The following is a 26,810-nucleotide window of genomic DNA, read 5'->3' on the forward strand; positions in this document are numbered from 1 at the left end:
TCATTAAAATTAATAGTCCTGTCAATAGCATGGAATTACAATTCAAATGTAGTTTTTTTGTAAGCCTCAAATGGGGTACAGTTTTACATCGTCATAATCGGTGCTGCCGTCAGTCGACATGCTAAATGGTTCCGTCTTCATGACATCGGCGATACTTTTTGAGGATTCTGTTCCAAGACACTGAATAATGTTTGATGTTTTGGTTCGACCACATCCATATTTTTTGGCGATTTTCGAGTCGGGAAACATTTTCCGAAATAACTGTCCCATGTGATCAGCCAGTGCGATTGGAAGTCCATGCTCAATTATTGCCTCCGTAAATAAAACTTCGGCATTTATCACATCCAAAGAATCTGTTTGGGCGACGAAAAACGTTGAAAGTTTTCCACTTGTATCGCTAGCAACGGCATTAGACTTGTGTTTTTTTGTCCCAACGTGGTCTTTTACATCGTTAATTCCTCCGTGTCCGATCGAAAAATCTTGTCTGCACAAGGTGCAATTCGCGTAGTTTTCACCCTTTTTGGAATGGATAATTATTCCCGGAAAGGCTTTTGAATATTCTTCACGGAATGACTGCAGTTTTCTTTTCGGTTTAAGACTCGTTTGCGATTTTTCTCCGGCTGATTCCATGATCGTTCGCTCGTTTGGAAACAATGGCAACTGGTGCCTCGTGCTTGGCAGCGGTGCTATAAATAGCCTCGCGCATGGCATTCGGAATGGCTCGATAGGAAGTTACGGGAAGCAGTGTCGATTGTCATTGTTGTTACGCGATTTCGTGAATAAAACTTTAAAAAAAAAAAATTTTTTAATTAATGAAAAAACATATTTTTTATCACTGCAACCGTAACCCGGAATAGGTTGATGAAAACCGTACTAATTACGGGAAAACCGGAGTAGTTGGCAGGTATGCAATTACTTCTGTTTTGTTTGCTCAGCCGTTTTACTGCCGTGTTGCAAACACCGTTTGGAAACAATTAAGGTATGTCAATAAATATTTACAGAATCTTATTGTGTAAATAACTCATTTCACAACATATATAAACATAAAGATTTGGTGGTTCTGTCTTATATCCCGGTGCGCTCTATAGTCCAGAAATGACAGTAATCTGGAGGAGAACATCATGCGTATGAGCACTCGAGCATATCTATGACTGACAGCCTGTGAAAAGTAATTAGCCTCCCTGACAAAGAAATAAGAAACATGAGGTCAACATAGCTACTTTGTCCTCTGCGGACCGAGCGTCGGGATGGACGAGCTTTACGGAGTTGTCATGAGCTTGTATCAGACTTTTCAGTCTCCCTCGGTGGATTTACGCTCACCAGTACGGACTGGACAGTGGTCAGGGGCTAGTGGGCAGCCTCGGATGGAGTCTCCTCTCTTGGTTGCTTTGTTGGGTCTGTTCCTGTCTCCGACCGTGTGCCCTCCCACACCAGTATGTGGGTATTGAAATGAAATAAGTTTATTTCGGTCATATAATCAACCATCAATCATTTTGTGTGACCAGTTTAACAGTACAGATTATACATATTTAACAATCATACACATTTACACACAACAAGAAAAGAAAAAGAATGACCAAAAAAGGAATAGGCTGAAACCAAAGCTTATATTTGCTTATACTATACATTTGTGGTATTGAACTGTTGTTTGTTTTATTGTTTGTTTATGCATGGTGCAATCGTATGTGCGCAACATGTATTATTTGTTGCTTATTTTTTGTTTTTTCGTCGTGTTTTATTTTTGTAGCTGTATGCAGAAATGGTACCACTGAGGTGGCAGCTGGTTGCATCAGCTCTGTGCCCTTTTAATGTCTTTTATATTTTGTGTGTTCTTTCATATGTGACATTATGGTTTTATTACCCTATTTTTGTGGACTTTTTGCGGTCTACACATATCTCTTGTGTGTGACTGCCATTGATTGATTGATTGATTGAAACTTTTATTAGTAGATTGCACAGTACAGTACATATTCCGTACAATCGACCACTAAATGGTAGAGATGTCCGAAAATTGCTTTTTTGCCGATATTCCGATATTGTCCAACTCTTAATTACCGATTCCGATATCAACTGATACCGATATATACAGTCGTTGAATTAACACATTATTATGCCTAATTTTGTTGTGATGCCCCGCTGGATGCATTAAACAATGTAACAAGGTTTTCCAAAATAAATCAACTCAAGTTATGGAAAAAAATGCCAACATGGCACTGCCATATTTATTATTGAAGTCACAAAGTGCATTATTTTTTTTAACATGCCTCAAAACAGCAGCTTGGAATTTGGGACATGCTCTCCCTGAGAGAGCATGAGGAGGTTGAGGTGGGCGGGGTTGAGGTGGGGGGGGGGGGGGGGGGGGGTTAGGGTGTAGCGGGGGGTGTATATTGTAGCGTCCCGGAAGAGTTAGTGCTGCAAGGGGTTCTGGGTATTTGTTCTGTTGTGTTTATGTTGTGTTACGGTGCGGATGTTCTCCCGAAATGTATTTGTCATTCTTGTTTGGTGTGGGTTCACAGTGTGGCGCATATTTGTAACAGTGTTGAAGTTGTTTATACGGCCACCCTCCGTGTGACCTGTATGGCTGCTGACCAAGTTCACTTGTGTGTGTGAAAAGCCGTAGATATTATGTGTGTTTATTGGCGCTCTGTACTTCTCCCTACGTCCGTGTACCACTCCGTACAGCGGCGTTTTAAAAAGTCATACATTTTACTTTTTGAAACCGATACCGATAATCTCCGATATTACATTTTAAAGCATTTATCGGCTGATAATATTGGCAGTCTGTTATTATCGGACATCTCTACTAAATGGTAACACCCGAATAAGTTTTTCAACTTGTTTAAGTCGGGGTCCACGTTAATCAATTCATGGTATCTACTGGCCAAACTTATCATTTCACCATGTACCAAATAAAATAGCTTCGAGGTTGGTAAGCACAACCAAAATGATTACGTACATTAGGTGCACCGGGTTATAAGGTGCACTGTCGAGTTTTGAGAAAATTAAAGGATTTTAAGTGTGCCTTATAGTCTGAAAAATATGGTAAGTTGATTTACAGCCATGTTACTGTACTCCTGCATTAAAGAACTTCAACTAAATCCTGCATGAAAAAGCGTTTAATAAAGGCCAACTGTCAGAGTGATCGCAGCACATACAGCTGTGCACACGTTTGTAATGGTGTTCTGTCAAACCATTTGAATGACTAATACAATTGCTGTTGCTATTAGTTCCTGTTTCTCCAGCTACAGACAAGCAGTCTCTTGGCGAGATAGAGACCATTGTTGGTGCGAATAGAAGACATACAGGATAACATTCACATTCAGACTGGATCATCATGCATGATCTCACCTTGTGGATAAGGATGAACTAAATCCCTTTACTGTAATGGATTAAGATCCTGCAGTGCCAGCAGGGTCCCACAACATGTACAGGCCTGTCTCAAGTGTTCCAATGATCACTCGAATGACTCAGACAAGCTTTGGAACTTGGAGTGGATTTCAGCACAACTCTGAAGTTGAACTTTTTATGTCCAATCTTTGATAAACAAATCTTGTTTAACCACAAATGTAGACATACGGGTCGACCTTATTTTCTGGGCAGAGACCCACGGTGTCTGGTTGTAATATATCGCACAGTTCTGAAACTGTCACTGTCGAGTTGTTTTGTAATTTAGCTTGCCTGGACTTGAAAATGCTTAAAAAACATTATAAAGGACACTTTATCAACTCTAGTAGGTTTTCTTGAGCTTCCCAGAAGTTTTTTTTGACAGGAACTTATTAAGTTAGGTTGACAGCCTTGAATCAAAGAGGAATTGCATGAAAATACCACTCAGGCTAAACATTACTCAATGTTATGGAGTATTTCCATATAACAGTGTACCTGAGAGCCAATAGGAACCACCAGCATACGCATACTTGCCAACCTTGAGACCTCCGATTTCGGGAGGGGGGTGGGGGTGGGCGTGGTCGGGGTGGGAGGGGGGCGTGGTTGGGGGCGTGGCTAAAAGGGGAGGAGTATATTTACAGCTAGAATTCACCAAGTCAAGTATTTCATATATATATATATAATATATATATATATATATATATATAACAAATACTTGACGTTCAGTGAATTCTAGCTATATATATATATATATATATACATATATATATATATATACATATATATACACGTATATATATTTTTTATTTTATATATATATATATATATATATATATAAAATAATTGAATTTCAGTGTTCATTTATTTACACATATACACACACACATACCACTCATCTACTCATTGTTGAGTTAAGGGTTGAATTGTCCATCCTTGTTCTATTCTCTGTCACTATTTTTCTAACCATGCTGAACTCTGATGATGCATTGATGTGTGGCACGCACAAAAGTGCTTTCATCAAATGCACTAGATGGCAGTATTGTCCTGTTTAAGAGTGTCACAACATTGCTGTTTACGGCAGACGAACTGCTTTACGGTATATAAAAACGTGACTGCTGTTGTTGTGTGTTGTTGCCGCGCTGGGAGGACGTTAATGAAACTGCCTAACAATAAACCCACATAAGAAACCAAGAACTCGCCCTCCATCATTCTACAGTTATAACGTGATTGGGCAGGTATACTGGTTATATTGTGGGTCCATGAGGACCTGAGTCCGCCTGAATTTCGGGAGATTTTCGGGAGAAAATTTGTCCCGGGAGGTTTTCGGGAGAGGCGCTGAATTTCGGGAGTCTCCCGGAAAATCCGGGAGGGTTGGCAAGTATGAGCATACGAGCTGTGTCTCTGGTGGTAAACACATTATTTCTGCACAACTACCTTCTTTATTACAAACATGTCCAATAGGATCAAGGTAGTGAAATCCGTAGAATCATATTAAGGGTAAGAAATATGTGTATTTAATAGGGCTGGTAAAGTTAAGGCATTAACACAAGTGATTCATCACAATAATGTTTTTCGCAATAATGTATAAAGGCAGATTAATCACACAATTTATTTTAACCGCACATGCTCCTTTTACTTCTTCTTCTTCTTGATTTATGCCAAGGCCCTCAACGTTAAAGGTGCAAGATGAGTTTGCCGTGTCTAAAAATGAGCTGCAATTTTTTAATGAAATAAACGTATTTTCTTAATGTGTCCACTATAAAAAAAAAAAAAAAAAAAAAAAAAAAGGGGTCCACTAGAGATGTCCCGATCCAGGTTTTTGCACTTCCGATCCGATACCGATATTGTTTTTGCATTTCCGATCCGATACCGATACTGACCGATACTGACCTATCCGAGCATGTATTAAAGTTTAAAGTTATTTAGCCTACTTAGTTGTCAGAATCATGTTGAAAAGGGTTTTAGTACTCTTGATAACAACTAGCCAGCTGAATTAGGGGAGTTTGAATAATACACAATGGTTGGTAACAAGAAACTGACCTGTTTATTCAAGGATAAACACAAAATAGACAAAATTATACATGACAAACAGAAATGGCATCATTGAAACTAGGGCTGGGCGATATGGCCTTTTTTTAATATTGCGATATTTTAAGGCCATATTGCGATACACAATATATATCTCGATATTTTGCCTTAGCCTTGAATGAACACTTGATGCATATAATCACAGCAGTATGATGATTCTATGTGTTTTGATTGATTGATTGAGACTTTTATTAGTAGGTTGCACAGTGAAGTACATATTCCGTACAATTGACCACTAAATGGTAACACCCCAATAAGTTTTCAACTTGTTTAAGTCGGGGTCCACTTAAATTGATTCATGATACAGATATATACTATCAGATATATACTATCATCATAATACAGTCATCACACAAGATAATCACATTGAATTATTTACATTATTTATAATCCAGGGTGTGGAGGGGGGCGCCGGATGTAAGTGTCAAAAAGACAGACAAAAGAGTTTGATATGAGAATAAATCTAAAGTTAAAATATAGGGTAGACATGCACCCATTCGCAGGAAATGTAGTCTTGATTTTCAAAATTTTCTTTCAAGGCTTGCATGTCTACATTAAAACATTCTTCTTCATACTGCATTAATATATGCTACTTTTAAACTTTCATGCAGAGAAGGAAATCACAACTAAAAAAATCACTAATTTTTTCATACGGTGTTGATGTGGAAATTTTTGCCTCAGCATTTTGATGGTGTGGACGTATGGCACCGAATGGAGATAAGCGTCTCGACAGACGTCACAATATTTGAACAATGATGACGAAAACTGTTTTCTCTGTCGTGTCGGTGTGTTGAAAATTGTTATGCGCTTATTTTTTTATTAGATTTTGTGCGTGGCATAGATTTGCTATGCGTAGAGGACGCTTAAACAGTGCGCAATTGCACAGGCGAGCACCTTAGAGGGAGCGTTGCTCGCACGGCTGCGCTAGCATCACAGCTAACGTTAGCCATGCTGCTACCTCTCTGCTCGGGGAGGACGTGACAGTATGTGACGTGTGTCGTGACAGTATGTGACGTGTGTAAGAAGGTGCGCTGCTGTCTGTGAGAGGGAGACACAGGAAAGAGTGAGAAGAGCCTGTCGTGTAATGCCAGCAGCTAAAAGCAACTGCGTGAGAATCCACAGACCTGTAGATGTGTTGAAGGTGTGCTGGAAAATGCGGAACGGAGATTACGGAGCGGCAGAAAAGAATGTATTGTATTATTTAAATCGGTGCGTTGGAAAACACGGACCGGAGTTTTTTTTTAAACTGGATCTGGATCGGCAATTTCCCATGCCTTGCCGATACGCAATTTTTGGCAAATATCGGCAGCCGATCCGATATTTGGATCGGATCGGCTGCCGATATTTGCCAAAAATTGACATCCCTAGTGTCCACTGGATGTCGCAATAGCAATTCAAGTAAAGTTAAAGTTAAAGTTAAAGTACCAATGATTGTCACACACACACTAGGTGTGGCGAGATTATTCTCTGCATTTGACCCATCACCCTTGATCACCCCCTGGGAGGTGAGGGGAGCAGTGGGCAGCAGCGGTGGCCGCGCCCGGGAATCATTTTTGGTGATTCAACCCCCAATTCCAACCCTTGATGCTGAGTGCCAAGCAGGGAGGTAATGGGTCCCATTTTTATAGTCTTTGGTATGACTCGGCCGGGATTTGAACTCACAACCTACCGATCTCAGGGCGGACACTCTAACCACTAGGCCACTGAGTAGTATAGCCCACAGTCACAGATCACACTGTTTAAGATGACATGTCAGCTGACTTTAAGCGCCCTCTGGATTGGCTGCAGCTACTCCAATCAGCGCACGTGCAAGCAATCAGCTGTTCCTGTTGTGGCTGGCGGCAGACTAATGTTGCAGCGACACACAATACCTTCTTTAATTGTAAATTATCCACTTAAGTGGCAAAATAGCTAAACGGTAAGATGCGAAGACTTAAGTCAACTTGACCATCATCTTTGTAGTTAGTGCTCACAATTGGTTGATGGCACAATGCGCACCCTGAACTCTATTGTAAAAATGTGTGTTTCTACATTTGTTGTTGGTTCCATTTTATTTTATGCTTAAATCTAGCATGTTCATATTGGTTAAGTTTGTAGTCATGTTACCTTTCATTTGGTTATTATGGTGTCATTTTGAAAATTATTATGATTATATCATAATTGTAATATTTGAATGATGATAAATCACCGTATATTCCGCACTATAAGGCGCACCTTCAATAAATGGCCTATTTTAAAACGTTGTTCATATATAAGGCGCACCGCATTATAAGGCGCATAGAATAGACGCGACAGTAGAGGCTGGGGTTACGTTATGCATAGCGTAGTTGCGAGACCTGTTGTGGCTCAATATTGGTCTATATATAAGGCGCACCGGATTATAAGGCGCCCTGTCAGCTTTTGAGATAATTGGAGGTTTTTAGGTGCGCCTTATAGTGCGGAAAATACGGTGCATGTTGAAACAGAAACGAAGCAGATATTAACTGTAAATGAACAAGTGGAATAATAATACATTTTTATCTCATAATTTTGACAAAATATTAGAATGGGAAATGACAAATTAGGAGCCTTTGTTTGCTTACTTACTACTAAAAGACAAGTTGTCTAGTATGTTCACTATTTCTTTAAGGCCAAAATTGTTCTTCGATTGCAATAAGAAACATATGTTTAATGTACCGGAAGATTTTTTGGTAAAATAAAGCTAATAATGCCATTTTTTTGTGGTCCCATTTATTTAGAAGAGTATCAAAAAGTATGTTTTATATAATATGTTAATTCTAGTTTTATATGAATGATAATTCATTGGCCAGTTGCAGCAAGTGTGGTTCTTAGAACTGTACGTGTTCTGCAAACACTGCAAAGTGATGCATTCTTGGTGTCATTTGCCTTTGCATATTTCGCAAATAGGTGGAAGACATCACTCCAAAACAATTCCGTCTTGGTTAACATCAAGTTCGACTCATGGAAAAAAAACAGTATATTTTGTTATTGATTGCAAATTACTCCAACCTTAATGTGCTGGGGAGAACAGGATAATATTGCAATTACAGTAATCTCTATTTAAAAATTCTGTCAGTCATTTAACAGTATATTGCATGCAATAGAACATTATAAATAGAGCAATAAGATTTGCTTCTAATACACATCAAGCCGATGCTGAAAATGCGCGGTTGTAATTACAGCTGCAGTGGAGAGAATGGGCGCTGAGATGAGGTGCAGAAACTCTATACTGCATGAGAGGCGGAGGTAGACGAAGGGAACATGAAGATATTGCAGGAAGTGTTGACCTTTCCATGTGCATGCGAGTAGGTCTGGAAATCAGATGATCTAGCTGAGACAGGAAGTAGGCTTGCTGTGACCAGGTGGTCAGTGACTGCAAAGTGGGTCTGCAGTTCAAATGCATCGTGTGTGTGTGTGTGTGTGTGTGTGTGTGTGTGTGTGTGTGTGTTCTTGTTCTTGTATTTCCACCCTTCTTTAGACATCAACAAGGAAAAGTACCTTCCGGTGAACAAGTTAGGACCGAAATCATGCTCCCAATACGGAAAACTATTGCATCTAATAGAGAAACAAATACTAGAGTCTGTGAACATTGCTCCAAAGTCAGGATTTTTTGTTGATTTAATGTGCATACAAAAGTAAACATTGACAGGTGCAAAAGCAGCAATATATGATAAAACAAGACAGCAGCGAAATAAGGTCTTCCCTATTCATCCCCAAAAAAATCTGCCAGGTGAACAGCTGATTTTTGGTTCGACTTCCGGTGCTGACGTAAGACAACCCGCGTCCCCTACACTACGGTACTAAGACTATAGTGGCCATTAACAGTTAGCTTCTACATCTGGGTTGCCCAAAGTGCAGCACAGGGGCCATCTATGGTCCGTGACTCGTTTGTCATCGGCCTTAAGCACATTACAAAAAAATAAAAAATAGAGCTCTCATTTGCACCCCTGGTGGTGAAATCTATCAAAATTAGGGTGGTCCCAAAAAAGAGGGATTTTTCAAATTGACTGTGTGTCGGTTTTAAAAGTGCTCCCCCTCTGGTCAACATATGAAATAACAAGTGTGTGTAAAAATTTGACGTGCTCCCCCTCTGGCCGACATATGTAATAACACATGTGTGTTAAGAAATTGAAATGTGCCTCCTTTGGCCAAAATTGATACAAAAAGTAAAATAAATATGTATATAGAGACATACTGCAATAATGAAGATTAAAAACCAATTACAAACAAAACAAAGAAACAAAAAAGAAATAAATGCTTATCTTTTTTATATTTGCATAGTATGTATAAATTATTATTGTTGTAAATACAAATCTTTATATATCTAGAAAGGGTGGTCCTAAAGAGGTAGGCATTATTCGGAGGTCTCAGTAAGGTAACAAATACAAGAATGTGTGTGTGTGTGTGTGTGTGTGTGTGTGTGTAGACATGCAACCCTTTGCTGACGGTATTTCTGTGTATTTTGTTTTATTTTGCCTTTCCTACGCGTTGTGGCACTAACTCAATCAGAAAGGACTTGGGCTTCATTAAGGGAGTTAGACTCAGGTTGCAGACAAAAATAAACAGCACTTTGTCTGCCTCCAGTGCCCTCGAACAATGATAATGGTAATGGTTTAGTTTATTTTGAACACGTTGAACGGAATAAATTAAGGAGCCAAATATGGTTACACTTACAGCAGGGGTGTCAAACTCAAATACAGAGTGGGCCAAAATGTAAAACTGAACAAAGGTTGAACAAATTAACCTTTTAATAGGGACCCAAACAAGTTTTGCATTGAATATTGAACAAGCAAGGCTTATATAACTTTATAGTGACATGCAAAATCCAGTTTCAAATAATAATTCAAAAATATTAATGGCATATCAAATAAAAATTTAATGCCTCTTTTCTATTTGCAGCCTTCTGAGGTAAATACCAAAATAAACTTTTTCCACAGCCTAATAATAAATTTGAAAATAAAATAACAATAATGAATGAATCAAACATTCAAGCCTTGAAGTAGCAAGAGAAAGTGCATGAATAAAACGTTAATTATTGCTCAGTTTGCTACAATGATTTGCTTTAACACTGAATATGGAACAAGCAACGCTTATATAACTTAATAGTGCAATATCAACTTTCAAAAAACAAACAAAAAAACATGCCTCTATTCTATTAGCAGTCTTCTGAGGTAAATATCAACATTAACTTTTTCCACAATAAATTTGAAAATAAAATAATGAATAAATCAACCATTCAGGCCTTTTTACTGCTCAGTTTGCGACACACTGATCTAATCTGATGTGCCCAACCTGGCATCTTTTCTGGGATGCTAGTTCATTAATGTCGGGGCTCAGGTGGGCGGGGTTTGGTGGTAGCGGGGGGGTGTATATTGTAGCGTTCCGGAAGAGTTAGTGCTGCAAGGGGTTCTGGGAATTTGTTCTGTTGTGTTTATGTTGTGTTACGGTGCGGATGTTCTTCCAAAATGTGTTTGTCATTCTTGTTTGGCCAGCTCTAATGTTAATTTGATATTGCCTCAAGGGCCAAATGAAATTACACGGCGAGCCAAATTTGGCCCGCAGGCCAGAGTTTGACACCCATGACTTACACAGTCCAACATTCGCTGAAAGTAGTAGGAAGAAGCAAAGCTTATTTAACCCAAACCCTTTCTCTTTCTCCATTATAGATTTTCCAAATTGCCCTTATTTGGAATGTGGTTAGTGATTGACGTGTGCTTTTATCAATGCTTCTCTATACCTCTTCACAATAATTTACATTTGTAAAAATAAAAAACAATTACAAATAAAATAATAATAATAAAATATTTTGCTCCGTGTGTAATAAGTCTATAAAATAAGAGGTTTACCATTTAAATTGAGCAACTGAAATAGACTATTTATTGTTTCAATTGACTTTTTGACATGCCTTCATGTGTATGATGTGTAGGGACCCGATGTGCGCAATTTAGGATTAAAAAAACAAAACAAAACCTAATTTAAAAAAAGATACCCTATTTTCCGGACTGTAAAGCGCACCGGGGATATAAGCCGTACTCACTAAATTTGAAAAGAAAACAAATATGTTTCCATATATTAGCCGCACCCGATAAGCCGCAGATTTATACGTTGTGAAATGAGTTATTCACACACAAATATTCTATAAGTGTTTATTTACATACCTTAATTGTTTCCAAACTGTCCCTGTAGCACGTCAGTAAAACGGCTGATCAAACAAAACAGAAGCGGACGCACTAGCTGCGGAAGCTAGGTCTCCAATCAGCTAAACAGACTCCACGGTGATTTATTGGTGGATTTACCGAGGAATTTGTGAAACTGAAACAAAACAAAAGGAATGTCGTAAGTTAATAATACTAACACAGGCACTCAAACGTGTTAGCCTATTAGCTCATGCTAACGACGCTAGCGTCATTACATGATGATAGCACGCACAAATATGCATGAAAACAATCCTACAGACATTACACATGGGACGGTTTAGTAAGTATTAACAGTTTTAGTTATATTGTAAACCTTTTGACAGTAGAATACTGGTGATCAAGTTGCTTTTTTTGCATTTTTTTTAACATTGTACGTTAGAAATATACAGTAAGGAAGAGATTCATATGGCCCCATTCCTGAGAGGGGGCACGGGGGGGAATCATTTTGCAATGCAGTCTGCTAAAAATGATGGAAAAGCACCACTCTACATGGCAACTGACGCTGTGGTCAAAGTTGGAATTGCCACAAAACACATTTTTAGATAGTCTACAGAAATACGACCATATCACACCAATTCTCAAATCCCTTCACTGGCTTCCTGTTCCACTCAGGATTGAATACAAAGTCTCCCGACTAACCCACCAGTGCCTCCATGGAAATGCCCCCCTCTACCTCAAAGAACTACTCACCCCCAAATCCTCCACACAACACCTCCGTTCCGGACAGGCTAACCTCCTCCAACCTCCGAGGACAAAGCTACTAGTCTGTGGAACGCTCTCCCTGACCACCTGAGGGCACCACAGATTGTGGATGCTTTTAAAAAAGGCTTAAGAACCCTTCTGTCAGGAATGTCCCTGACAGTTTGGTTAAGTTTTAGTTTTTCCTCTGTTTGTTTTATTTCCTGTCAGCACTCTTATTTTGGTTCAGTTTCCTGTTTGTCTCTCTGAGCGCTGTCCCCCCAGCTGTGGCTGACCTGGTGTCAATCAGCCAGCTGCTATTTATACCTGCCCTGCCCTTTAGTCACTGCTGGATTATTGTCAATGTCGCTAATGATTGTCAAGGTCAGTGTCATTTATACTTGTCGATGTCATTTATACTTGTCGTTGTAGCTCTGTCTACTTCTGTTCACTCTGCTCATGTCATAGTTCATCCTGCTCGTTTCTTGCCACGTGAGTTTTGTTTATTCGTGTCACAGTAAGTGTTTTTGTTTCTTGTCCATAGTTTAGCCTTTGTGCTAGTTTCTGTTTGTTCTCTGTCTTGTGCGCGCCTTTTGTTTGTACCTTTTTGTTTGTTTCTTGCTATAGAGTTAAATTAAATCATGTTTTCCTGGACAAAGCCTGCCGTCTCTGCATCTTGGGGTTCATCACCTACAAACTCTGACACCTTCTTTTTAAAATACCCTTTTTTTAGATATATGCATACTAGTTCTAGCTATTAGGCTGTTCTAGTTTTTATTTTTATTTATTTGTATTGTCTTTTTATTATATGTTTAATACACTGTAGCACTTTGAGGTTGTTTGCTCAATGTCAAATGCTTTTTACAAATAAAATCTATTATTATTATTATACTCTACTACCATCTGGCGGCCTAAGTGGATAGTGCACCACTCTTATTCGTGCTCTAATGGATAGTGCACCCCTCTAAACCGTGAATAAATGGGGCCATATGAATGTATACAACAATCAAATGCACAGGCAAGTGTGTAACAATATGAAAAGGGGAATCCTTCATTTATATTCAAATATTGATCCATGTTGGTGCAGATTATACCTCTTATGGTTACACTCCTGTCGGTTACTATTACGCAAATTTGTATTTAGTTTTAATCCGTCACTTTTGTCTGGTTTAGATTATTTTAGTGACTATTGTGGGTTTTTTATTTCTTTAATGATAGGGATACCAATTTTGGTCTCTTCTCCCTAGCCACCAACTTTCCTATTCTTCCTTGGATTCATTTTCTTTTCAACACAGACTATGATACAAGATGATGTTGTCTACGTACTTGAAGGGACAAAAAGAATCCTTCAAACATGTCATCATATTTGTTTCTCCACCTGTGCTCCCTTTGCAGACGACAAGAGCCCGTGTCATCTCCCAGAAGCGCCAGGTCCGTGCCGCGGCTTGGTGACACGTTACTTCTTCGACAGCGGCAGTCAGCAGTGCAAGCGCTTCTTCTACGGGGGTTGCTTTGGCAACGCCAACAATTTTGGAAGCATGGCACTGTGCAACGCAAAATGTCACAACCAAGGTGAGGCAGGACTTTTCACAAATCAAATCGTGGCACCAACGTACTTTTGTTTTCCGCTATCTGAACTGATGAGATGATGTCATAATGAACAGATGTTTACCTTATCCCAATAAACATCTGTTCAGTATTTTAACATACAAGTGTTTGATTGTGAGGCATTAAAAGCCACAAAGTGCAACGGGTCCATTAGACCCACAAACGCTGGCTGAGTAACAACGATATGAACGTTGCACGGAAAATTTATCTGCCAGTTTCTGCATCCCACAGGGATTCTTCTTTTGTGTTTCTGCACCTGCGGTTCTCACACAAGGTTGCAACATTGTTTGTCAACACTGTCTGCTCTCATTTTCTCGCACATTTGACCCTCTGATGCTTTGTATGCCTACACTCTGTCCTCCTCCTGTCTAGGCCTGCTGTGTGTGTGTGTGTGTGTGGTACACAGAACATCAATTTCCACAGTTCTATTAGCCCCGGGTCATCTTATATGTACCGTATTTTTCGGACTATAAGTCACAGTTTTTTTCATAGTTTGGCCGGGGGTGCTATTTTCATTATTATCGACTCCTCTTTGCCTTATTAGGGACCGCAATGTCCCTTTGGGACAGAGGACCCTATTGTATTTGTAAGGTTTTATTATTATTATTCCGCCGCCTCTTTGAGCTGTAATTTGACCCCCTTAACATGCTTCAAAACTCACCATATTTGACACACACATCAGGACTGGCAAAAATTGCCATCTAATAAAAAAATTAAAAAAAATAAAAAAAAAAACTCAAAATTTCGCTCTAGCGCCCCCTAGGAAAAAACACAGACAAAACTGCTTGTAGAGATATGAAAAAAAAACATCTATGTAGGTCTGACTTAGACCTAGATTTCATACATTGACATCTTTCAGCAGAAATATACAGAAAGTTGGCAATTCCCCCTTCAAAACAAAAGTTTACTAAACACAGTCACTTTTGCCTCTTTGAGCTGTAAATTGACGCCCTTAACATGCTTCAAAACTCACCAAACTGGACACACACATCAGGACTGGCAAAAATTGAGATCTAATAAAAAAAATAAAAAAAAACAAAACTCAAAATTGCGCTCTAGCGCCCCCTAGGAAGAAAACACAGACACAACTGCTCCAAGGAAGAAAACTCAGACAAAACTGCCTGTAACTTCCAGTAGGAATGTCTTAGAGACATGAAACAAAAACCTCTAAGTAGGTCTCACTTAGACCTACATTTCATTTATTGACAACCCCCAGCAAAAATCAACAGGAAGTTTGCAATTCCCCCTTCAAAACAAAAGTTTTGTAAAAACCGGTCACCTTTTTTCAAACATTATTTCCTCAAAGTCGGTCCCGTCGATCGCTGCTTGCAGCTTTAATTCTTTTTATTTTCCTATTTTAATGATGTTAGATCTGTGTTGTTGTTGTTGTTGGGGACAAGTTATTAGCTTTGGCTACAAACACTATGATGCATACATTGGACAACTGTTTCAGATATCTTTGTTTCTGTGTCTGTCCCTATTTCAAATAAACCTTTATATATATATATACAAAAATAAGTAACATAAGAAAATGTATTTGTATTTCTAAACATATTTGTTTTACTTTTTTAATGATTGTTGCTCACATGCGTTATTAGGAGTGCACAAGAATGTTTATTTATCCTGATTCTTAATTTTCAAAAGTTGATTTAAAATTATACAAGTGTGAAAAATATGTATTTAAAAATGTTTATTTTTTTTTATTTTAAAGAATCAATTTCTAGGAAGACATTTTTTTTTGGGCAGCCGTCTACATGTTACCCGAAGGAGCATCTCCTAACCTGTAACCTGTTTTAAACAAAAGTTGCATTATAATTATTAAACCAAACTATACACAAATACCGAAACGTTACGAGAATGGTGTTAAATCGAGAATCGATGCTGAATCGAATCGTTACCCCAGGAATGAGAACCGGATGGAATTGTTAAGCGGCCAAAGATTCACACCGCTATGCATTATGGTCAACTTTGCAATTTAGATGAGGACGTCCCCCTGCAACACCACAGATAGATTGCAGTCCTGTTGGGTAAACATACTTCAATACTCAAACGTGCCAGAAAGAATGACTTCAGAGTGAAGACATCATCCAAATAGTTCCACCTGATGGATTAAAGCTGACCATAAAATCACATTCCCAATGATTTAGCATATAAATGATGTCAAGGCGCACTCATTCATTCCAGACTAAGAAGTGTTTTAAACACTAAAAGAGTCAAAAGAAAACGACAGCATGTTGTTGGACTGTGGCCAATCCTCCCACCAGTCCGTTTTGCACTCCTTTCACTTGTCTGTTAAAGCCAATTATAAAAAGCCATTTTTTTTTTCTTCCCAAAATCGAAAACCCAGCTGCACCAGTTTGATAAGATACCACTCTCTAGATGAATTCAGCTTGCGCTAATTACAATAAGTGCCTCAATCTTTTACCGACTTGATTGATGATTTGTCTTTTTTTTCCCGCTTCTGCTTTGGGCTCACCAGAAAGAGTGGAAGTCGTCCTCCAGAGCGGTGCTCCACACCTCAGTGACGTGCAACCAACCTCACTGACTGGTGGGACTCACTACACATTTCACTTTACAAATGTCATCATTCACGATATTTCCAATATATGAAAGTTATTCTTACATCTGGGGGATTTGGAGATTACAATGTCAGTCAGTTGTTGGTTTATTAAAGTTAAAATGCACATTCTTATATGGAACACATTTTTAAACATCTGTACAGTACCAGCTTTTATTGTTTACATTGGTAATGTGGTATTTTCATGAAAATGAATGTACAGTGGAACCTGATTACCTCTAGAACAGGGTTTGTGAATCAAAAATGTTGTATAGTAAACCACATTTCTCCATAAAAACCAATGTAAATATGAATCATGAGTTCCAGCCTTGACAAAAGTCCATATTTTAGTGAAGGGCTGTACACTTTGGACACAATATAAAGTATAATACAGTGCTGTATAGCAAACTAACATAACAACGGGGTGATGGACCAACTTTCTCTTTATTAACACGTCAAAACAAGATGAACTGCGCTGTATGCTCTGCTTTGCCAACACGCGTGCACACACACAGAAGTCTCCTGTGGTGTCTTCACAAATGATCAGAAATCACACAAATCTTTAACTTTAACAACCATATTGCTACAATAATACACATTTAGATGTTCTCATTTGTATTTGTGTATACGTATGAATGTATATACATATGTATGTATGTGTATATATGTATGTATGTGTGTGTATATACATATACATATATGTATACAGGTATATATATTAGGGGTGTAATGGTACGTGTATTTGTATTGAACTGTTACGGTACGGGGGTTCCGGTTCGGTTCAGAGGTGTACCGAACGAGTTTCCACACGGACATATTAAGTAGCGTAACGCACGTTGTGTAAACAATGCACACCGAGGCACAACACACGGCATGCTAGCAGCTAACGGGCTACGATAGACTGACCATACGTCCTCTTTTCACCGGACATGTCCTCTTTTGCAGAGCTGTCAGGGCAGAGTTTCTTAAATGCCTCAAATGTCCGGCATTTTGAGTTAGGGTCGCGTGTATTTTCAATGTACGTTCAGGGTTAAGAAGGGGTTAAAAACAAAACAAATTGTGCGCGTAGCAGCATTCGTGAGGGAGGGGCAGACAGCGAGGGAGTTATGATAAACGCGCATGCGTCGCCAGGCTCTGCTTTTTATCGATAGATTTATCAGATTTATTTTTTTATTATCTATAGCAGGGGTGTCAAAAGTGTGCCCCGGAGGCCATTTGCGGCCCACAGCTAATGTTTTAAAGGCCCACAGCACATTCTAAAAATACTATTAAAATAAACAAAAACATAACAAAAGTGAAATAAAAAAGCTTAAAGGTTAAATGTCATTTAGAAAAAGTTGCAATGTTGACTAATAAAACAAAGCTGTTTTTTTTTCTTTCAAACTGTCATTGCTCAAAACATAATATTGAATCAAAATCAATGTTATTATGAATTATTGACCTATCCAAGTCTTCCCATTACTTCACATCAAATATTCCACTAAGAAAAATATTTTTGGTGGAAGATTTTGCAAATTTGGTAAATAAATAACCCAAAAATGTATATTTTGTTTTCTTACTGTACCGAAAATTAACCGAACCGTGTCCTCTAAACTGAGGTACGTACCGAACCAAAATTTTTGTGTACCGTTACACCCCTAATATATATATATATATATATACACATATATATATATATATATATATATATATATATATATATATATATATATATATATATATACTGTACATACACATATATAAGTATACATTAATATACATAATATTTATATAATATACATATATATTAGGGATGGAATGGTAAACTGTACAATGATAAACTGCGGTAAAATTCCGGACGGTTAGTAATACCGTTTAAAATGTTAAATTATTGAAGAAAAGTTAAATTTTACTAAACTTACGTTGGAGTGTTTTTTTGAGTCAATTTCTTTGTTGGCATTGAAAATTGCAACACTGCCGAGACCGAGTTTCCTGCATGACGTCACGCGCAACCAAGTTACAGAAACATGGCACTGTTGGATTTTACGTGACCCGCTTCCTGGTCGGATCGGATCGGTACCCATTCCTAGCTACGACGTTTTGTTGTTCACAAACGCACCTGTAATAGAGAATTAAAAACTGAACTTTCATCCGTAAACAGAAGACGAGCCTGAGAACGAGTTACAGCGCACACAATACACATTGTGCTCAATATTAGCCATAATTGTCTCAACTCACTCATACACATAATGTCAGTCAGGACTCACGTTATGTTCACGACCGGTTGGAAATCACAAAACTCTTGAACGTTACACATAAACTGCCAGGTAGTGCCGTCCCAAATCCATTGTTGGGCACTTACCATACATTACAATTCTTCTGGGTGCTACATGTACTCACCACTTTGGCACAGTGCAACATCCTGGTACTGACAGAACACTGTGCCCTACTTTTCAGTTACAACACTCCTATCCCTACTGTAAGTACAGAAGTGTGCAAATTGAGGCGCAGCCTAAGCCAGAATCACTTCTGCCAACCTACAAGTAATTATTCTACCGATTTGCATGCTCTTAAATGTGTCATGTGTCCATTTCTTAGATGAGCAGACAGCCAACAGTGTGGTGGTTCAAAAGAACAACACTGATCCACACCCATCACAAGGTAAGATCACATACATTTAGACTTAGACTTCCTTTCATTGTCATTCAAATTTAAAGTAAGGTGCAGATATAAATAAATAGATTACTGTACAGATAAATATATTGCACTTTTGCATATGCATCCACGTTTATGGTTGTATGTTATATTGTCTTTATATTCCAGCGAGTTCATCCATTTTTGGGGGGAATTAAGGGGATTATTATGATGCGTTCAAGAGTCTTAGAACACTGGTTCTCACCTCAGAAAACAAGAACCACCATAATGACCAATATGAAAATACAGTAGCGTAGTAGGCCTAAGTATCCATTAAAAACAAGGCAGAGGTTTTATTTAAAAAGTATATTTGATATTTTTGGCCACTGTAGCATTACACACAGTTCGAACAGTAACACTGTGTTTGAATATTTCATTAAGTGATTATTAGGCATACCACAGTTCACTGATTTAGAGGACAAACAACTTAAGTACACATTTGTACAGGCTGTATAGTTTATTCTCACAACAACTAGAAAAGTTAAAGTTAGAGTACCAATGATCGTCACACTCACACAAGGTGTGGTGAAATTTGTCCTCTGCATTTGACCCATCCCCTTGTTCACCCCCTGGGAGGTGAGGGGAGCATTGAGCAGCAGCGGTGGCCGCACCCAGGAATCATTTTTGGTGATTTAACCCCCAATTCCAACCCTTGATGCTGAGTGCCAAGCAGGGAGGTAATGGGTCCCATTTTTATAGTCTTTGGTATGACTCGAAAAGGACTCAATGTAATGTCGCTTAATGAACAAGACGGAAGGAGCTAAAGTGACATCCTTGTTGGGTTATTTCTCTCTATTTTTGAATTGTGATGAATACATTTAAATGAAATTGGATTACAAAAACTGCAAACACGAGAGAGACAAATCAACAGAGACAAAAAGATCAAATCCCCAAGTAAGCAAGGCGAATAATTGAGTGTGTGTCTCATTAAAACTGTTCTGGAAGAACTCTTAAGAAAGTTGGATACGGACTGTAAACAAGGACATGTTTGCCTGTGTTGTTACAGGATGAAAAATAACTAGTTTGTCATCTCTTTATCTCATGTGTTTACATATCACATGTCTGGAATAAATGCAAATCTTATACTATCCCAGCGGGCACGACTTTTTTTCATTTGATTTTTATTGACATCCAGCATCAGACATTCCTATCCATTACATCATATTCACATAAATCATATATCTATTGTCTGCCCTAAATGTCAAAATATTTTTGTTTATATCCCACCCATACCACCCACCCCCCCACCAAAAAAAAGAAAGAAACAACACAAAAAAACAAAGTACAAAGTACAAATATATCAATTAAATAATCAAAGAAAAAAAAGAAAAAAGAAAAAAAAAAGAATATAACATTAGGCACGCCTTTTTTAAATTTGTTTACTTTTTTTTTTTAGAGTTGGTACCAAGTATTGTTTTAGCACTGCTATTTACTAAAGATGTGATGTTTGCGAACATATTTTGGGCTCTTTTATATGAACATTGAGAAGAGATTTCTAGTTGTGAGCCAGTCGTTGTGTAGCAGGTTTTTGTTTGCACATGCAGATACAGCTTCAGCAATTGACCACCTGACTGGCAAATGGACTAGAAAAGTAGTCAAAGGAAACATAGCAGCATTTGGGTTAAATAAAAATTAAAAACTAAATAAAATTAAAAAAATATATATATTTTTTTTTTATTAAAAAAAGATAAATACAGTTGGAAACAATATATATAAATATGTATTGAAAAAAATAAATAGGTAAAAATAAATAGAAAAACATAAGTATAGATGTATGTGTGCATGTGTGTATATATATATATATATATATATATATATATATATATATATTTATTTATATACATACAAATACATATTTTGTTTCTACTTATTTAACTTTTTTATTTATTTATGTTATTTAATATATATTTATATATTTTTTTTCCAATTTTAAAATATGTTTTTTCTTTTTTTTTTAAATTATTTATTTAATTGTGATTCACTTTTCTGGTGAATTTTTCTTATATGTAAAGTACTTCAAGCATACTATTTTATTATGTCCTAATGTTTTATTTCAGCTGTATTTATACGTTTTATGTTCATAAGTATATTTCACATATCTTTTTTTCTCCATTGTTATAATGTTCTTGTGCTACAAAGTATTTCAGGTGAGGGGAACATTCCAAATAGTGATGTCACTGTCAAAGCATGGGGATATGCACCACCTTATGGAATGTATACAATAAAAACTAAATTATTGCCAATATTTAAGAGTACCGGTACAGTAATTCTCACCAACAGTGTAATATTTGGGAACATTTAAATTATTCTGATCCATATTTTATCTTACAACTAATAAACTAAACTAAAAATAACTACAAGAACTGTAAGAACAAGCCAGTTGTTGATCAGCTCTTTCAAAGGAACGGCTCCTAAAGATCCAACTCCTTTCAAAAATCCCATTTTTTACTCTCTACTTATATCCGAAAATTTAAAGCATTGTAAGCAACCAAACAAAATATAGTCAAACATTTACTGTATATAAAATGACATTAATTAGAATATTTATTTGTACTTGTTCAAAACAACTCCTATTTTCTTGGAATGTCCATTCATGTGTTGATTAGTATGGTGTCACGTGACTCTGAAATGCCACAACATTGACATCAAATACTGACACCTGGTGGCAACACCGGGATGCACAGTTTCAACAGCGAGCCAACCTTGGTCAATGAAATATATTTTTAACGTCAACATAGTGTGATCACATTCATAACAAGGAACAGAGAGGGCACATATATTCTATAACAAACGTTTGTCAAACACGTCTTTTCCAAGAAAAAGTATACTCTGACAATCGGCTAATACAAAACGACCTGCAATCTAATTTAGTTTTAAACCCTAAATAGTAAAACCGTTTGTACCCTCGAGAAAACCTGCTTTCTGATGATAAAGCATTATTGAGCTCATAAAATGGTAGTTAAACTTAATGAATAAAAGGGAAGTAATGCACAATGTAAGCCACAGATATGAATACATTTAGTGAGATCTCTTATAGTTACCGTCTTATACTGTAATAGTGATGGACATGTACAAAAACCTGAAGTTCATTTCATGAACTAAAATGAACAAAAATGTCTTCCAGTTCAAGTAAGGACTGATGGCTGAAAACTGTACCACGATATACAGTCATGGTCAAAAGTTCACATACACTTGTAAAGAACATAATGTCATGGCTGTCTTGGGTTTCCAGTCATTTCTACAACTCTTATTTTTTTTGTGATAGAGTGATTGGAGCACATACTTGTTGGTCACAAAAAACATTCATGAAGTTTGGTTCTTTTCTGAATTTATTATGGCATACTTGCCAACCCTCCCGGATTTTCCGGGAGACTCCCGAAATTCAGCGCCTCTCCCGAAAACCTCCCGGGACAAATTTTCTCCCAAAAATCTCCCGAAATTCAGGCGGACTCAGGTCCTCCACAATATAAAAAAGCGTACCTGCCCAATCACGTTATAACTATAGAATGATGGAGGGCGAGTTCTTGATTTCTTATGTGGGTTTATTGTTAGGCAGTTTCATTAACGTCCTCCCAGCGTGGCAACAACACACAACAACAGCAATCACTTTTTTGTATACCATAAAGCAGTTCGTCTGCCGTAAACAGCAATGTTGTGACACTCTTAAACAGGACAATACTGCCATCTAGTGCATTTGATGAAAGCACTTTTGTGCGTGCCACACATCAATGCATCATCAGAGAGGGTGTTCAGCATGGTTCGAAAAATAGTGACAGAGAATAGAACAAGGATGGACAATTCAACCCTTAACTCAACAATGAGTAGATGAGTGTTATGTGTGTGTATATGTGTAAATAAATGAACACTGAAATTCAAGTATTTATTTTATATATATATATATATATATATATATATAATAAAATAAATATATATAGCTAGAATTCATTGAACATCAAGTATTTCTTATATATATATATATATATATATATATATATATATATATATATATATATATATATATATATATGAAATACTTGACTTGGTGAATTCTAGCTGTAAATATACTCCTCCCCTTTTAGCCACGCCCCCGTCCCACCCCGACCACGCCCACCCCACCCCCACCCTCCACCTCCCGAAATCGGAGGTCTCAAGGTTGGCAAGTATGTATTATGGGTCTACTGAAAATGTGACCAAATCTGCTGGGTCAAAAGTATACATACAGCAATGTTGATATTTGCTTACATGTCCCTTGGCAAGTTTCACTGCAATAAGGCGCTTTTGGTAGCCATCCACAAGCTTCTGGTTGAATTTTTGACCACTCCTCTTGAGATGTTTGGCCACAATACCCAGCAATATGTTTGGAGGAGAAAAGGTGAGGCCTTTAATCCCAGGAACACCATGCCCACTGTCAAGCATGGTGGTGGTAGTATTATGCTCTGGGCCTGTTTTGCTGCCAATGGAACTGGTGCTTTACAGAGAGTAAATGGGACAATAAAAAAGGAGGATTACCTCCAAATTCTTCAGGATATCCTTAAATCATCAGCCCGGAGGTTGGGTCTTGGGTGCAGTTGGGTGTTCCAACAGGACAATGACCCCAAACGCACGTCAAAAGTGGTAAAGGAATAGCTAAATCGGGGTAGAATTAAGGTTTTAGAATGGCCTTCCCAAAGTCCTGAACGTGTGGACAATGCTGAAGAAACAAGTCCATGTGAGAAAACCAACACATTTAGCTGAACTGCACCAATTTTGTCAAGAGGAGTGGTCAAAAATTCAACCAGAAGCTTGTGGATGGCTACCAAAAGCGCCTTATTGCCAAGGGACATGTAAGCAAATATTAACATTGTTGTATGTATACTTTTGACCCAGCAGATTTGGTCACATTTCATAAATTCATAAAAAGAACCAAATTTCATGAATGTTTTTTTTGTGACCAACAAGTATGTGCTTCAATCACTCTATCACAAAAAAATAAGAGTAGTAGAAATGATTGGAAACTCAAGACAGCCATGACATTATGTTCTTTACAAGTGTATGTAAACTTTTGACCACGACTGTATGTGTTTTTTTATCGGCCAATTTTGGTAATTATTGATATTTTTTTCTTGGATCGTAAAATAAAGACCAGAAGAAATACAGTACAGCCCAAAAGTTTGGACACACCTTCTCATTTTAATGCATTTTCTTTATTGTCATGACTATTTACATTGTAGATTGTCACTGAAGGCATTAAAACTATGACGCCTGTGAAGTGAAAACCATTTCTTGAAGCTCATGGAGAGAATGCCAAGAGTGTGCAAAGCAGTAATAAGAGCAAAGGGTGGCTGTTTTGAAGAAACTAGAATATAAAACATATTTTCGGTTATTTCACCTTTTTTTGGTAAGTACATAACTCCACGTGTGTTCATTCATAGTTTTGATGCCTTCAGTGACAATCTACAATGTAAATAGTCATGACAATAAAGAACACGCACTGAATGAGGAGAAGGTGTGTCCAAACTTTAAACTTGAAATGTTAACATTTTTATTTCATATGTAACCTTCCTGTGATTATAATCCCCTCAGCTATCAAGGCAGAAAGGAAATAAAAATCACATGCAACACTGAAGTTAAAGTTAAAGTACCAATGATTGTCACACACACACTAGGTGTTGGGAGCAGTGGGCAGCAGCGGTGGCCGCGCCCAGGAATCATTTTTGGTGATTTTTAACCCCCAATTCCAACCCTTGATGCTGAGTACCAAGCAGGGAGGTAATGGGTCCCATTTGTTATAGTCTTTGGTATGACTCGGCCGGGGTTTGAACTCACAACCTACCGATCTCAGGGCGGGCACTCTAACCACTAGGCCACTGAGTAGGTACTGAACAATAATAACAATAACCTCTTAAAATGACGGTGCAAAAATGATAGTTATGTAAGAAATTCTTAATAAGGCGTAACAAAATAGTGCAAAGTGTGAAAATGTTAACATAAAGGAACCCGAGGACAACTATTTTCTGCAGGTTTAGTGCTGGAATGTTACGGATGTGCTCTAAAGGGTGAGCAGGGACTACCATCCACAAAAACTGCCGTACCGTGGAAGTGACTTTTCCTGTTTTAGCCACAATTTCTTTGCTTTCTGCAGCGCTCGTTTTTACTTTCATTTTTACTTTCTCTTCTCACGCATTGCAAAAAAAATTAATCAGCCACGAGACCATTTTTAGTAAAACACTAGCATCATGTAGCAGTATTGCTAAGTGCTAAACAAGAAATACAAACTATGAACATAACACTCACTTACTGTACGATGTCTGCTCTCACTGGGATGCCGACTGATGCGATGTTTATACACTATATTGCCAAAAGTATTTGACCACCCATCCAAATGATGAGAATCGGGTGTCCTAATCACTTGGCCCGGCCACAGGTGTATAAAATCAAGCACTTAGGCATGGAGACTGTTTCTACAAACATTTGTGAAAGAATGGGCCGCTCTCAGTGATTTCCAGCGTGGAACTGTCATAGGACGTCACCTGTGCAACAAATCCAGTCGTGAAATTTCCCCGCTCCTAAATATTCTGGGTTTGGAGGTTGCCAGGAGAACGGTACATTTCGGTGGAGGAGGAATTATGGTGTGGGGTTGTTTTTCAGGAGTTGGGCTTGCTTGGCCCCTTAATTCCAGTGAAAGGAACTTTGAATGCTCCAGAATACCGAAACATTTTGGACAATTCCATGCTCCCAACCTTGTGGGAACAGTTTGGAGCGGGCCCCTTCCACTTCATACATGACTGTGCACCAGTGCACAAAGCAAGGTCCATAAAGACATGGATGACAGAGCCTGGTGTGGATGAACTTGACTGGCCTGCACAGAGTCCTGACCTGGACCCGATAGTCTCCATTCTAATTAATCCCAAAGGTGTTCTGAGAGCCAGGCCTTCTCCACCAATATCAGTGTGTGACCTCACCAATGCGCTTTTGGAAGAATGGTGGAAAATTCCTATAAACACACTCCGCAACCTTGTGGACAGCCTTCAAAGAAGAGTTGAAGCTGTAATAGCTGCAAAAGGTGGACCGACATCATATTGAACACTATGGGTTAGGAATGGGATGGCACTTCAAGTTCATATGTGAGTCAAGGCAGGTGGCCAAATACTTTTGGCAATATAGTGTATCTTCCCGTTTAGATGAAGAATTTATCATAAAAGATGGCCGCAAACGAGCGGGTTTTTTTCCCGGGTCTTTCCCGCCATCATTTGGTTATAAGTTGGATGTCAAAGTTGACCAACTTCTCGGTGTATGTCCACAACCTTCTACTATCCAGGTGAAAAGCATGACTTATAAGCGTGAATTAACTTTCACCAACTCAGAGGCGATGCCGCAGCTCAATATGTCAATACAAGCTCGTTAGCTCTCTGTGATCATGGCACCACTTAAAAATAGTTTGTCTGCGTAAGCGCTTGTAATAACAATATTGCTAATACTTGATTAATATGCAGGTCACGAGATGTAAATGGAGTATTTGGGTGGATGTTTTTTTAGAGGGCTTTATAGGTAGAATAGTGTACTCCTATTCGCTGCGATGTTAGCCACCTCTTACTGGCCGTATTTTACGTCTTAGAAGGCATTTAAAAAGAGAAACATATGTGTTC

At 38.1% G+C, this 26,810-nt stretch overlaps 1 protein-coding gene across 1 annotated transcript in view; it reads left to right on the plus strand.

The window, feature by feature from the left end:
- tfpia (tissue factor pathway inhibitor a) overlaps positions 1–26,810 on the plus strand; it is a 122,646-nt gene that overhangs the window by 93,508 nt on the left and 2,328 nt on the right. Inside the window, exons 4-6 of the mRNA XM_061926220.1 lie at positions 13,743–13,919; positions 16,435–16,503; positions 19,090–19,152. Of these exons, the coding sequence (XP_061782204.1) occupies positions 13,743–13,919; positions 16,435–16,503; positions 19,090–19,152 (309 nt within the window). The remainder of the gene's footprint in view (positions 1–13,742; positions 13,920–16,434; positions 16,504–19,089; positions 19,153–26,810) is intronic.

Source organism: Nerophis lumbriciformis, linkage group LG31 (genome assembly GCF_033978685.3).
Source record: "Nerophis lumbriciformis linkage group LG31, RoL_Nlum_v2.1, whole genome shotgun sequence".
Classification (NCBI taxonomy): Eukaryota; Metazoa; Chordata; class Actinopteri; order Syngnathiformes; family Syngnathidae; genus Nerophis; species Nerophis lumbriciformis.